Source organism: Lissotriton helveticus, chromosome 5_1 (genome assembly GCF_964261635.1).
Source record: "Lissotriton helveticus chromosome 5_1, aLisHel1.1, whole genome shotgun sequence".
NCBI classification, from domain to species: Eukaryota; Metazoa; Chordata; class Amphibia; order Caudata; family Salamandridae; genus Lissotriton; species Lissotriton helveticus.
In genome coordinates this window covers 1,321,508,397-1,321,524,208 of record NC_136065.1, presented here as the reverse complement: position 1 = coordinate 1,321,524,208, position 15,812 = coordinate 1,321,508,397, and the positions used below count along the sequence as shown (strand labels likewise).

The 15,812-nt window shown below is 45.4% G+C and overlaps 1 protein-coding gene across 2 annotated transcripts in view; it reads right to left on the bottom strand.

Moving 5' to 3' along the window:
• Window positions 1–8,591, bottom strand: part of RNPEP (arginyl aminopeptidase) — a 239,082-nt gene extending 230,491 nt beyond the window's left edge. The window contains exons 1-2 of one of the 2 annotated variants that reach the window (XM_078644158.1): window positions 8,030–8,591; window positions 2,713–2,853 (exon numbers count right to left, since the gene is read on the bottom strand). In XM_078644158.1, the coding sequence (XP_078500284.1) occupies window positions 2,713–2,853; window positions 8,030–8,407 (519 nt within the window). In that variant the 5' untranslated portion in view covers window positions 8,408–8,591. Of the gene's footprint in view, window positions 1–2,712; window positions 2,854–2,899; window positions 3,041–8,029 lie in introns of both variants that reach the window. The other variant, XM_078644159.1, reaches the window with a different exon arrangement.
• Between the last annotated feature and the right edge of the window lie 7,221 nt (window positions 8,592–15,812).

Here is a 15,812-nt window from a genome sequence, read left to right as displayed (position 1 = left end):
GTATATGGACAATCCAGCATTTATTTTTGTAACAACTTTTCTTGATTTGGATCACTTAGCACAACTTTGCGATCTGGATAAGGAACAGCAGTTGAAATTTTAACAATTAAAACACTGCCTCACTTGCGCCTCCCTCCGATGCCCCCTCCCCCACCTCAAGATGCCCACGTCTGTCACCCATATATGATTATGTGGCACAATGAGGAAACTACAAGGGTGCAAGAAATCTTGAGATGGATTATACGGATAAATCCTGAGCAACACTATTGCAAACTTATTATCAAGGTCCACAGGAAGCACAACTTAAGTTCACTACATACAAAATACTTCACAATTGGTATTGCATGTAGACACATTTAACAGAATTTGTCATCAATTAGTGAACAGTAGTTGAAAGCCATACTTTATTTTCCCACACATTTTACACACAAACCTTTTCTCTCTCACCCTCATAGACTCCTCATTCACCGGGGCTGGGTATATAGGATATAGTTTCTGCTGGCTGAAGGCACTCCTATTTATGCCACTGACAGAGATACCAACAACCTGCTCGTAAAAGGCAGTTGTCTCGTGGCCTGCACTTTATTACCTTTACTTCAGCATACACAGGTTACAGTTCCTTCTGCCCAGCAATGCACTTTGAGAGCTCACACCTGTGAGTGGAATGGCTTTGTTGAGCTACTACCCTGTCTTAACTGTTTTTCGGCCTTTTCTCTTTCTCGCTCTTATCCTCTTAATTGTTCTTTCTTGCTTTTGAACGACATGTGTACCTGTTCTAAACAACAAGTACTCCTTTTGAGGCTCTATTGTTGTTTGTGAGAAATGTCGATGAAATTATATATTACGGGTGGACGGAACCTCTGGAGTTTTTACTCTGCAGAATTCTGCAAAGTTACATGAAAACTCTGCCAGATTCTGCGGAGGTCCGCTAATGGGGGAAACTGGCATGTCGAGCTTTTCGCACTGATCTTTAGTAGCGGAAGCTTGTTCTGCACTGCAAAATCAGCACAAACTGTACCACATGGCGTGCAAGAGGGTGCTGCATCTTTGCTACCTCTTGAGTAGATTTTCTACTTGAGAGGCAGCTTTCTCTCTGTGAACAATCACAACCACCGGTGTTCAGAGATTCTCACCGGGTTCCCTAGTAAAACCTGAAAATGGTGCTAGGGGACGCCAATTCTCACTCACACTCGCCAACTTATAGTCTGCGAGCTGCTGTGCGAAAAAACTCCACCACACTGTGAGTGGCAGAGTTTGGCCAGAACTTCGAGTCACAAGCGTAATGAGGAGCAGTCAAAACTCTGTGAATTCTGCTGGCGGAGCGGAATTCATTACCCACCTCTAGTATATATATACACCACACCTCAGTCATACTATGCCAAATGTTAAAGCACCAATAAAGAATTGTTTTGAGAAAAAGAAAGAGGGTTTAGTCTGTTTCTTCACCCGTTTTGCTTACAACCTTTGCATTATCAAAGCAAGACACTTGTAGTCACCTCACTGCAGTTGAGGAAGGCTGTAGAAATGGAGACACTACTTGCGCTTGGCAATTGATCTGAGGGGGTGGGTCCCAGCCTCAGAACTTCCAGAATTGGTAGGGACAATTATCAGGGTTCATGCACCTGAGCTCAGTCTGTTTCACTGTTAGGAGATGATGAAGCAAACTTCATGACTAGGTTTTCAGTCAGTGGGAGGCCGCATAAGGCAGGAAGGCCTGCAAAACCAGGGGTTTATTTTTTAAACAAGGGGAGCACCAGTTGCAGGTGAGGAAAAGTGCATCAGGCAAACCAGACGTGAGAACAAAGCCATCAAATAAGTGACTATTTCTGTGTTCACAGTCCCTCCTATAGCTCGACAAAGGAGGATGAGTATGGTCAGGGAACACAACATCGATATGAAAGTCTTAAGAAGTGGTCATAGTCTTTTTTTTCAGGTTTTTCTTTTCACGTTCTTAACTGCAGGGTCCTCTTTAGCCAGGGAAGAGGAACACAAGCACATCTTCCTGCTTGACTGACATGGATAAGGACTCAAGAGGCAGCTACACAACACCTGGAATAGAATGGCTAATGCCAGGTGGGGGGAAGAGGAAGACAGTTCTGAAGTACAACATCTATTCGCAGTATCCTAGTCACCTAAGACAGGGAACTACAAACACACTCCTACTAAAGTACGCCTTCACATGTCACAAGTATTCCTCCCACACGCCTCTCGCAATCAAGGGAGAGAAGAGGCCCAGACATGACAAATAATCCAGATTTAACCAGTGAGGCAATTGCCCCAACTTGGTGTGGGTAGAGATTACATGTACCTAAGAACCACCAAAAAGCTGCCGCCAACCCTTAATCTAGTAATTAACCTATGGAGAATCACAATAAAGGGAACGTCACATTGAGCAGAACCAGAGCTACAGCACTCTCGATCTAGGGAGAAAAAACAAAAAAAATCATGGAGTGCATTTTATATTGGTCATATTTCTTGGAAAAGCTATTGGGATACAAAAACGAGGAGCAGCGCAGCACACAATTACAGTGCCAGGTACTTTGGACCCTACCAAACATATTTTAAGACTCCATCCAGGAAAAAATAAGTTCTAGAAGAGAAGATGCGACAATATGACAATGAATGCAAATAACATTTATTCACAGGCACTGCAGTGGGCAGAGCACTGCCAGACAATAAATCAATTTCATATAAGTCAATGTTAATGCTTACCTTAATTGTGGCACAGTATGTGCTTTTAACTGCAGGAGTGTCAAAGCATGGGAAAAAACATCTGTTCAGAACAGCCTGGCCTTGTGTGTAAACATATGGCTTCTGCTTTCCTGCAGTCTGTTCAGGACCAAGCCAACAAACCTGGCAAGATAAAAGACAGGAGGATGAGCACAGTCGACACACATACCTGAATTTGAGCTGAGAAGGTGTTCTTTTTCAGAGGTGTATGTAACCCAGGGAAGAAGGATCTGTTATGAACAGGAAAACCACAGGTATAAAGGAAGGGACTCTCCTTCTGGGAAGTTTGACATGGGTCCAACCATATTATCTATAGACGTAGACAGGAGAAGAAGCAAGATTAAGAAAAACAGAAAAGTAAAGCTGTGTACAAACAAGGTATAATGGATACATTCAATAGAACTGATTAAATTAAAAAAAGTAACAAGCATTTTGACTGACCTAGACTGAACAGTATAAACGTGGGCCACTTTTCAGTTTATCCACTCTTTTTTACTAAATCTGTACTACACGCAATATACTATACATCTGGTATAATGGGCCTACATAAAACAAATCCATATCCATACTAATATTATAAAGAGAGAGCCCAAACATTTGAGGCGGGTAATCTCAGTAACCACAGCACCAATCACAACACCCAATACAGCGTTGGAAAGGGCAGTTGCAGCAGAAGGACATAGGCTAAGCAGACAGCCACCATATATATTTTTTTCTTTTTCTTTGCAGAGTTTTTATATAGCGCGAACTTGACCCGAACTGAATCAGGTATCAGAGCGCTTTGCATAGCACCAGTTACGTTACATGAGGACACACATTCATTTTTGTTAGGCACGGGGAGATTAAGTGATTTGCCCAGAATCACCGGATGTTTGGCGTCGTTACCAAGACTCGAACCCAGATCCCCAGGTCCGAGGTGGAGAGCCTTAGCCGTTAGGCCAACTGCCCGATACATTTAAAAGGTAAAAGAACCGTGCCAGCAAAGTAGTCCCTTGTGGGCGTGACTGCGTTGTGCTGTGGGCATGACTAACGCTGGGGGCTTGTGGTACGGCCATCACATCATGGGCTGTGGGTGTGTGCTGGGGGCGTGTGTCCGCCCTTCATGCCATGTGAGTCGTACATACAAGCGCCAATTACGTTGCTGCGCAGCATCAAGGGGCACGCTGGGGGCGTGAGAAACGCTGGGGGCGTGAGAAACGCTGGGGGCATGTGTCCGTCCTTCATGCCATGTGAACGCAATTGCGCTGCATCAAGGGGCACGCTGGGGCGTGAGAAACGCTGGGGGCGTGTTCTACGTTCCGCCCTTCATGCCATGTGGGTCGTATATTAATCAGAAGATCGTCTGCTGTGGCCGTGTGCTGGGGGCGTGTCAAACGCGTTCACCTGGAGGCCTGGTAAGTAACGTTACTGCAGCCTCTCCTCTGCGCTGTTACTGAACTCTCTCATTCAACGAAATTACACGCGCCTGCTACCATCAACCAGGGCTCTAGCCGGGCTCAGGCGGCAGATCAGTACACTAATTACACGCGCCTGATAACATCAACCAGGGCTGCAGCTGGGCCTCAAGCGGGGGAAAACGCGCCTGCTAACATCAAACAGGCCTGCATCTGGGCCTCAAGCGGGGGAACACGCAAATGAGCGTGTCTGCGGGGAGAATTACTGCAGCCTCTCCTACTCGTTGTCACTCAACTCTCTCATTAAACGGACTTACCCGCGGCTGATAACTCTCTCATTCAACATTACACGCACCTGCTAACATCAACCAGGGCTGTAGCCGGGCTCAGGCAACGGATCACTACACCAATTACACGCGCCTGCTAACATCAACCAGGGCTGCAGCTGGGCCTTCTCTGTCCCTATTCTAATGAAACAAAAAATGTTATCTACCGCAAGATTTTAAAATACATTGCGCTTGCCAAATACACGCATTCTATTTCATACCCGGACAACGTCGGGACGGGCTGCTAGTTGCTAATAAAAACACTTAAAAGTGGGTAGCAATGGGAAAGGTATAATGCAGTGGTTTTCACAATTTTCCGACCTACGGCTCCCTTACCTATTGGCCGTGGTTCCCCATTATGTTACTTTTTTGAGGTGGGGGGATAAACCCGGCCTTGGGAGTAATTCCATTTTTTTCCCTGAAAAATGTTGGGATGAAGCCGATTAAAGTATTATAATCTTATACAGCCTAAAAGCCTAAAAACACTACCACTGCCCTGGAATCAAAATCTAAGACCACGCCCACAGTAGACTAGCATCAAGTCTTGTACAGGTAGGGCCCACTGGCCAAAGAAGTAGAAGCAAACGGCACCCCTTTCTGTGGCTCTTACTAGGCCCACCTTCTCTTAAACGTGCCATCATCTCAAAGTCAGTGTTGTTTACTTTGTAGGACCTGTACTGTAAATACAATAGTGCTTACTGTCCAAGACGAGGCATCAAACTGCTTTTCCAGTTGGCAGTAAAAAGCCGGGTTAGTGGATTAAGATGGAAACGCCCACAGCCCACATTTATCAGCAACCATCTCTCTACATGCCTCGCAGCTCCTGCCATCGACAGGACATGTAGTACCCTATTGCAGCCACCACCTTCCCAACAGTACACGAGAGGAGGAGAAAAGAATAAACTTCCCAAAAACACACCAAGTTGCTCTTGGGGGCTCTTGGGGGCTCTTAGCTGGCGCAGTTTAGCTCTTGCACTCATCAGATCTCTCGATTACTAAACTTCTTGGTCACCAGCTTCCCTAACTCCTGTTTAAGGTGGTAAGAGATCTTCTGGGATAGGTGCCTATGAGAATGGCCGCTGAATGTCTTGATACCAATAGGGAGGCAGGTGCAGTGAAACCAGGACGCTCAGTGGGCGAGAATCATTTTATTTGCCCTAGGGTGAAAAGTACCACTGAAAGGAAGGGTGTGGTTTCCTACACAGAGCTCTCTACAGATTGAGAGGGGAGAGGTGAAAATTCATACACATTTAATGTTTTGCCTCTCGGCTAAGTTTCTAAAGAAAAGCCAATGTTGTGCCCCCTGTAACTGTTTTTGGAGAAAATTATGCATGAAAGCATGTGAGTGACAATTAAAGAATCATTGTTCTCCATAGGAGGTTTTCTGTTCGGGGTAAGATTCCTATTTAAAGCAGCAAGGCGAACAGCCTCACGGAAATTAAGACAAACTACACCGGTTTCAGCATTAAATGTCAGATGTATTTTTAGGGTAGAGCTTAGAAAACTCATTAAACTGCTTGGTACTGAATGCAACAAAAAATTATTTTTACGAAGGGCTGGCGAATTTTGGAGAGACAACATGTTACACCATTTAATTCAGGAGGAAATATGTGAATATGCTGAGCATTTTGAAACATGGATGTGCAAGTAGAAGAACCCCTTCGTTGTGTCCAATGCACAAAGAAATAAGGAATCTGTCTTGATTGTGGCAGACGTAAAGTGTCCATCGAGTGGGAGATGACTGGAGGTGTCGTAAATTACAGGCTGCGCTTCTGCTTCAAAAAGCAGACCACATCATCTCTTCCAGTATGTTTATCAGATTTAACATATTTCTGCTCCGACGCAGCGAGTGGCTTCCTTGGATAACCGGCGTGTTGTGCCTGAGCAGTATTTCACAGGCCTGGGCACTGGTATATCAACGGATTACCTTAAGGCCTGGGCCGTTTTTCCATCTTTAGTTCTTCGGTCTCTGCACAAACTTGACTCTGGTCTCAATGATGTACCTGGTGCAAAGTTTTTGTGGTAGGTGGGCTCCCCATTTTGTTCCGAATGGACTGAGCAACAAGAACAATTGATAGACGGAATGCTGAATCAATATCAAATATTCACCCTCAGTACAGAGATATGAGCCTAAAGCCATCTTTTTTTGCACACCATTCCATTCTAGTTTAGACCCACCAATATGCAAATCAGTCTTGAACCTGCTCCCCATGGGAATAGTCTAGCCGAGCTGACAGGCCAGGTCCTCCCTGGGCTGGAAACAAGCATCCTGGGACCGGTTTCAGGATATCATCTTTCATCAGCCTGGCTAGCTTGACTCCAGTGGCACGGTGAGCACAGGACTCACGTCAGGGCATACCCTTCCCACTTAGGGCAACAAAAGCCCTTAGGTTCCGTGACAATGGAATGTGGGAGGTAGGTTCCCCTCTCACTATGAATAGATAGCATTCCTTACTCTAGTCCTGTCAATGATCACAAGGACAAAAAAGGCAAGAAACATGTCGACCTAGTGAAAGTAAGACGTAGATATCTAGGCACATAGCTCCTAGATTTACGCTACTCCATATATTTTTAATCAGGCAGTTTACCTTCCAGAATAAAGTTAGTTCAAGGACTAACTGACCAGTTTTAACTCACTGACACAACATCTAAACTACTAGGCCCCTCACACCCACTGCACCAAACGGCAGGAACAAAAAAATCTCAGAAAAAGAGCCCCATTTATGATTGCCCGTCGGGCATTGCAGCGCCGGCCCGACGAGGAGCAGGCCCATATGATGAAGCACGACTCCTAGCTTGTTGGGTGTTTGAGAGCTCTAGTTCTGAAGATGGGCTTCCCCCTCTCGCCTTTAAACACAGGACATACATCGTGATCCTGCACATACAACCTAGTACACCTCTGACCTTGTACATCTTCATGCCCTTAGGAGCCACATACCCTTCTTTAGTACAATGTGGGGTGCTAATATCAACTATTTTATGTTGATTAGGATAGTGCAGATTACTGGCAGAATTAACAGATGGGAAGATCAAACAATTTTTTTAAGTACCCCGTGATATTTTATATACAAACAAATGTGTGTTTCAGTATTTTTTTATACGCCCATTTCTTTGGATTTGTTCAAGCTGAAAAACATCTTTACACATATGTGAATATTTTGAATTCAATTTGTTTTGTCACTATTTGGGTAATTAATTCAGTGTTTATTTCTAAAAAATGATTATTATGAATGATTTCATTGTCATACATTTATTTACCTTTACTTTAATCTATACCCAAGCTCGCAAGGGACAAGTCTACAGGGTCGCCATTTTCTATGTAACGTAATTATGACTGCAGCATCTGCCGAGATTTGTAAAAGAGGAACTTTAGTTATTTAAAGAAATAGATCCACTGAGTCATCTGTCTCTGGGTCCTTAAGTAGGCTGAATTAAGGAAGCCTTGGGATGTCCAGGACACGACAATTACCAGAATCATGGACTTGACCACTCACGCCGTGTAAGTCACTCTACCATCCCTTCGAACCCAGTCTCCTTTTCCCATATTTATTTATTTTCAAAGTTTTACTTCCCTCTTACCCCAGGGCCCTGCCCAGCCGTGTACTCTATTTCCAGCTGAATGTCCTCTCCGCCTCGACAGGGCTCAGCCAGGCTGACTTCCAGCTGCTCCCCGTAGCGGGTGAAGGGCCGCACGACGTGCTTCAGAACCCGGGACTCTGGTCCAGAGGGTCCAAGGATCCGCACAGTTCCCACGCGGAGGCTGGGGTGCACGTCCAAGTTCAGAATGGATTCGCCATCCTGGAGACAGCGCAGCTCCCACTTTGCTGAACCGCGCAGCTCCCGCTGCCCAAAGTCCACCTCGAGGCTCAGGGACAAGTGCCGCGGGTTGAAGGCACGGAAGCTGGAAGCCGATGCGACGTCTGTTGCCTGGGCTGAATGCAGGGGCCGCGGAGACATGGCTGGAGAGAGGGTAGATCTGGACGCACAAGCAGCACTCCCTGAATGAAGGGAAGCGAAACTGCAAGGCAAGCAAGGAGGAGGTGACAAGCCGCTCCCCTACACCACAGTGGCTAGCACGTGAACGGCGGTATGTCCTTAGTTTTACTTTCAATTGTGCACTAGGGGAAAAGAGGATGTGATTGGTCAATAATAGGCAGGTTACAATTGGCTTGCTGTTGTGTCTGGCTGCGCGTTGGGAAACAGGCTCTGATTGGCTTAAAATATGACAGCTTTAATTGCTACCATGAAGGCAGGAAGATCCACCCCTCCCTCCCAGTAAATTTTCATAGAGTCGTTTCGACAAAGTGCTCTAATGGAGCCGTGAAGTCTTGGTTTCGCACACAAGTGCCTCTCGCAGAGCGGCCAAGATTTTCGTATTCATATCTGTTAAACATAGCGACTCTCCATTGAGGGCGAAGTTAGGCGTTTGAGAGAGTGATTCTATTCAAGCGAATTTGGAATTAACAGTTGTTCAGGAGTGGATATAAGCACAAATAGAGGGCGACCCAATTGAAATCCGTGGAATGACTTTCGTTTGTAAGAAGGCTGAAAATGATTGAAAATAGTTTGCCACCCGCTAAATAAGTGAGGGCCGGACTGGCAGTACTGGTCGATGTTAATTAGTAAGGCATATATTGACCTCCTCCGGACAGTGATCTATGTCCCGAAGTTGGTGAGAGAAGTGTGGGAGTTGGTTTTTCCTTTCTCATTTGAAACGTATTATTAACTGACTGTACGCCAACCTAAACTGTGTTTACACTGGCCTTCATCTTGCAGTGATGACATCACGTGATGACTACTTGTTGTACATTGGATTATCTCCTTGTAGCTGCTCAGCCTGTATGAATGTGATGTCAGTGTAGAATGTTGAATGTTGGATGACAGAGTGAATAGAATGATAGGATAAAACAGTCCAAACAATAACACACTACTATTGTTGTTTCTTGTTCTAAATAGAGAATTTCAAGTTTACGCAAACAGACAAAGCCTTCCCAGAGACCTTCCCACAGTGAACATAACAAAGACACCCCAACTGTCTCAGGCTATTGGCGCACAATGTATCAACTAGTGATGGAGCCGGATCTCATGTTTTAGATTCGCTCTAGAACTTCGAGTCGATGATACCTTTTCTCAGTTGAGAGCGTGGGGGGAGAGAAATTGTTAGCGGGTCAATCATTTTAATTGCGATACACTAGGACCTTTAAGAATCACAGACTACTAAATGGGGGTTAGTTAATTTATTACAAAGCCAAAAATAACTGAATGTATAGGTAACTCAAGATGAGGTTGTAGAAATACATTGGGACTAATACAAAGCCAAGCCAACGAATGAAATTAAGGCAGTGTAACATGCACAAAATAGTTAATTCAAGAATCAAGATACAAAAGAGCAGAACACAAGAGTCCAGATTTCCCTGCATTGGAGATTTCAGAGCAATAATGCGTTAATCTATCTCTAAACTAACGCTAACGTGACATCCCTAGTTAAGCATATTGTGGGGCAGGGTCAGTTAAGGTGTCAGCGAGTGGAGTCTTCCTTAGAAGTCTCTCCACATCAGTTGGGTCAAGTAGCATGACGCTTCAGAGACAGAGCGCGTTCTAAGAGGCTCTCTCTCCGAAGGCAGAGAAGAAGTGGGGCTCTTTCACTAGTTATCGCACATCATTCTTACAGGTGACTTCCCAAAATCCTCTTCGGATCATGCCATCTGGTTAGCTCACATCCTCATATGTACTTTTCCATTTGACAGCGATGCTCCCAATCAGTGGTGAGATGACCTTGATACCCAGGCTCTCTCCAGTTCTCCATATCAGTAGCAATGTTCAATGTATCCCCTTCTCTCCTTGCCTAATTCCCAAAACAAAGACATTATTTTAGGGAACAAGGACTCTTCTTCCACCTGCAACACAAACGTGAGAAAGAACAGAATCCAACCTGCACATGAAATTCAATTATTAATTCTAATATTAGAGCTTCCAGGTAAAATGCATTTCAAGACTACAAAATTCTGCTAGTATAAGAGAAATGGAACACTCTTTACAGAGTTATATATAAAATTGAATCATATACAGCTAATAATTTCACTTGAATATAAAATGACATAATTAATAGGCACATCCATTAGTGAAATGGTTGTCAGTTGCGCAACATATGCCTTTCATTTAATGGTTTCTGCTAGTTACATTCATTTTCCACATTATTTCTTCACATATACATTTTGGCCTAAACACATCACAATCATATTATTACATTACAAGAGCCTAACACGTAGGATAATACGACAAAAGATGATATGCTGATGCAGTCTACACTTGTGATTATAATGCACCCCTACAGTGAAGAATGGATTTTGGTCTGCATCCTTAGCATGCTGGAATAAACTGTGAGAATTACTGAAATCCAATGTAATACTACCATGAGAGAATCTCCCAAATGTATTCTGTAGTAAAATGTTCCTTCATGTTTGTTCCCTATTGGAGCATATCCTGAGAACCATGTACTTGTGTAGAATGAATGAAAGTCTTTGTCTAAAGCCCTATAAAAGGAAGTTGCAATCAAGGAAACAAGTACCACCCTACTCACATGGAACCAGGGTATCTATTATATAACAAGGAACAGTGGTTCCTGTGGACAATGTAAACAATATATGATATTATATAGCACAATGGCAATAAACATGGGTAAAAGAGATGTCAGTGAGAGTGACAACAACCACATACAACAAAACACTGCTGAATGTAAACTTTTTTATATAAATGTGTTTTCAAATTAATTAAATCAAGTGCAAGGTATCCCAAGTGAACATAGAACCTACATATTCAATTGGTGACAACCGAGAGTGAGTGAGAGCTTGTCAAAATGGGAGTTCCCTTGTCACAGATGGAAAAAGACATAAATAAGCAAAAATGTTTCCCCACTGAAGGGACCCCAGCTAGGGAGATGCCAGCCAAGATAGAGTTACCCCATGCATGTGGCTTAGCGATTGGCATGAATACACATCCAAGTATGGGGAACTGCAATTCCCATTAAGCGGAACCTTCCATATTTCTTGAATAGGGATTTGAGAAGGAGAATGTATGACTTAAAGCAGCAGCCTGGCCCCACACAATTTGAAGCCCTAAATCTTTGGGAGCAAATTGCAAGTGAAAAGAAAGAAATGCAAAGTGAAAATCCACAGTAGGGCTTATGCATGGAGAATTGCACAGGATGAGGCGAGGCAGAGAAAGTGGTGGGAGACCATTGGTCTCTATTCCTTAATAGAGAATGAAGAGAAGGAGAAACCAAAGAAAGAGACAGAAACAGAAGGTGAGGAGGAAGACTCCTTCATAGATGAGATCCTCAGTATAAGACCACCCATCTACAATGCAGCAGCTGTTGCACTGCGTGCCCCAGCAGTAACTGAGACCGGGACAGTTGCAGACTCCCCTACAGCTGCTCATGCAACTCCGAGCTATACAGAAACCACTGTCTCATCCCATGATCAGGTCCCTCTACACCTCACTATAAACACACTGTCTTCATCAAGCACTGTAATTGCTTCTCCGGTTGAGACACTTGTCAGTGCTCTACCGAGTCAATCTATCCCAAGCATGCCTCAGGACTCTGCACTGAGGCCTTGAGTAATGGCATTAGGGTTCTCACAAAGAGATGTTTTACCTTCAGCAGGATGGGAGCTCAAACAACGAGTACAGCTTCACCAGTTAATGCATTAAAAACTGTGCAAATCACACAGCAACTTCTTAATGTCGCTGTGAGAAGTTGGCCTGGTATATGATGTCCACAGTTCTGTGGGCTCCTTGTATCAGTCCAACCAATCCCTTATGATGATGGTTGTAAGTCAACCGTATAGACAAGCTATCCTAGGGGTAGCATGGACTAAGCAGCCTTAAAGGCTTAACTCAAGAGGGCATGTGAAGCCAGCTGTTTTACCATATGCAAGCCTGTAATACCAAATGAAAGGACACCACACAAGTTATATATTATAAAAATATATGTATTTATTCTCAGAATAATCCCCACTACTCTTTATGAGCAATGAAGCACAAGCGTTTAAACAAAAGCACAATATAACATATACAAGTTGCACGTTTTTGGATGAGGCCGGTGGCCACTCAAACCATATATCAAAAAAGTGGTATAACAATCACTAATCGATCGGGGGTAAGGCCTAGGGCCTTGGGAATCGCTTGGACTACACTGGACTAACCACAGTTAGGACGGGAGTAGCCCGCGGGATTCGGGTGCAGTGCTGAAAGCACAGGCTTGCACCAATGTAAAGTCAATGGTGCGTAAAGGTTATCGTTTACAGATAAAAGAGTCTTCCGACTGGACTACGACTACCAAACTTTAGAGTTAGGCACTAGAGGTGTGTACCAGTGTAAGAACACTGGTGCTAGTTAGTTACCTCACCCACAGGAAGCGGGTGCATAGGTGCCAAAGTGTGTCAGGTTTCGTCACGCAGTTCGATGGTGCCTGAAGATGAAGATGCTGCAGGCGTCCAGAAGAGAAGTGTCCGGTGTGATCCAAGGGTGTATCGAAGCTGAAGGGTACCTGAAAGCAGAGGGGACAGAGTCTGGGTCACTGGGCAGTGACCAGGAAGGTACCAGGAAGGAACCAGGCAATGTCGGGCTCAATCAGGTCGATGTAGGGTGCCTTGTCTCCGCTGCCACGTGGACTCTGGGGCACCGAGGATGTCCTGGAGTGAATCACAAGCTGTCCCACGAAGGCTCTCGCTGTCGGCGGTGTCGGCTTCACGATCGGAGTCAACAAGCCTTGGCAAAGGCAACCCACGCAGGATTCGAAGATGGCTTAACACTCGGACCAGCAAGGTCTGAGCGGGTGCTCCTTTTCAGGGGAGCGAGTGCCAGTCTGGAGCAACCAGACCAGCTGTTCAAGTTTGAAGGTTCGTCGGTTCTGGGGCCACTAGCCAACGGGCAAGTGACCGGACCAACGCGTCAAGCAGGAAAATGCAGAAGGGCCCCACGCAGCACTCGTCGAGTGTGGAGGGGTGAGCTTTGGTGCAAAAGCTGCTCGGGGCTTGAGCTTCTCAAACTCCAATGCACAGCTTCGAGGGAGCCTCTGGCGCTGCACGGTCAGCGCTTCGTGGTTTATTCAAGATGGCTGCTCCCATGCTTCAGGTCGCCTCCACGGGTCCCAGCTCTACATGGACTGTGGATCGGACTGTTGGAAGTCAGGATAGCTGGCTCTTGTCAGTCTCTGTCGCTCGAGTTCCGGCGGGAACTTCAACAAAGCAAGCGTCGAGGTGCTTGATGGTGCCTGTTTGCACAGGGTGGTCACTCCTTGACCACAAGGGAGATTCTTCAGTCTTCCACGTCGAGTGGGATGTCGAAGGGTCCAGAGTTTCGTTTCATAAGTTTCAGTCAGGATAATCTGATGTGCATTGGCACTGCTCCCACCTATATTCCAAATTTGGGGGCTGGATTACCTGCTAGGTCCCTCCTATGGGTGGGACCCAGGAAGGGGGTGGTTACACCCCTTTCCTTTGTCCAGCTTCCTGCCAGGACTGGGGCTGGAAAGCCCCAGAACCGGTTTGGCTGGCATTTGCTTGGGGACACCTTGTGCGCCCCAGGCGTGTGTCTAGTTTCTTTCAACCCTCCCTGCTACAATCCACTATCTCCTGTGTGGGGTTGTGTGACACCTCCCTGTGACTGGAGATCCTTTGATCAAGCCCCCTCTGTCGAGTATCGGTCAGCAGCAGGAGGCCAGACTAGTGTCTGTGGCAGCAGCATCCATTTTGTGATGCTGGGGCTCTGGTTTGGATTAACTGCATTTGCAGTAAGTAACATGTCTTCCCCTCCTGGAGGGGTGGCACGCTGCCCCCATCATCAGAATCATCGAGGGGGTAGCATTCCACGTTGTATGACACCAAACACGACATGTTTTGATAAAGCCAAAACGGAGTTGCAATAACCGTAAGGATTATAATGCACTTAAGAGTATATGGTATGGCAGTATCACTGGAACAGCTATAGGGAAATGGTCCCGCAAGCTGCAGACAGGCTCAGCTCATGCCAGAGCACTATCTCACATAAAACCAAGCACTCTGCCTCCAGGATTGTTAAGGCCTGCTATAGGAGTGGCTGATAGGTATATATGTGTCCAGATATAGGTTTAGACATAGGTATACTATATCTAAGCAAGGGGTGATTACACCACCTTGCCCCAGCTGAGTGATCAGCCAGTTGTGTCAATTTAAGAACCAGCCTGGGGTGGCAAAAGCTATGCTTCAGCCCCTGGTAGGCCTTGGTTGCCCCTATGCCCTGGGCACCTATAGTGCACTGTACAGGGGCTGACAAGGAGTCCAGTACCAATGTGGTTATGTACCTATAGTACATGTCTGTGAATTTAGAGAGAGAACAGCAGGCTGTGGGTCTGATTAGCAGGCCCACAGCCACATTAAGTCGAAAACCAGTGAAGCAAAAAGCAAAAATTGGGGTGACCACAGGATAGCAGACCCTACTCTCCTACAGTCGCCCAACTAAAAGCGTAATTTGAAGAAATTAAGGGAAATGTTGGAATGGACTCCTTAGAATATTACTAGAGAACGAGTTGCTTTACATGAGCAAGGAAGCAGGGAGAGTGACAAGAGGAGTGCATGCAAGGATGTAAAAGGTGGCAGAGGAATGTGGACCTGACATAACCCAGTGGAAGAAATTGCTGAAGAATGCTCAGATGACAACGGGTGAGAAGGCACTAAAACTGTTGAAACTGAGGTGTTTGAGGACACAGCTAATGGAATTGATGGAGAACACCATAGAATGGAGTGAGACTGAAATGTTTAGGGAGTTGTGGTCCATGAAGGAGAAGGTCAAGGTGAAGCAAAAGATAGAGGATTCGAAGGAAGAAGGGGAAGGAGCAGTGTGACTGGCAGCAAAGGAGTATCCTTTGCAAAAAGTACAGGGAGGAGCATATGTAGATGTCCCATGGTCACATTCAGACAGACCTTTTTCCAATTTTACAAAATCCCTTCTTAAACTCTATTCCAATGGAATAGATGAGAACATTTCCATGGTTCTGTTGGAAGATTTGGATGTACTATTTGAGGGGGTGGTCCCGAAGGTCCTGTGCCCAAAATGTAAGTGAGTAGTTGATTGGCCAACACAAGAGCCCCTGGCAGGTGGCAGGATCAAATCCCCTTCACCCATAGTCAAAACCAAATATGAGGAAGTTATAAAACATCTGAAGACAAAAGCTCCCAGAAAGCAGATGAATCGGCCTAAGATTTTCCAAACCTCTCCAGATCCAAAAGAGTTAGTGCACACTTACTTTAAGAGATTGATGCTGGCATCCAGAGAGCACAGTGTGACAAATTATCTGTTGGGAATAATATGGGAAGGTTCTTTG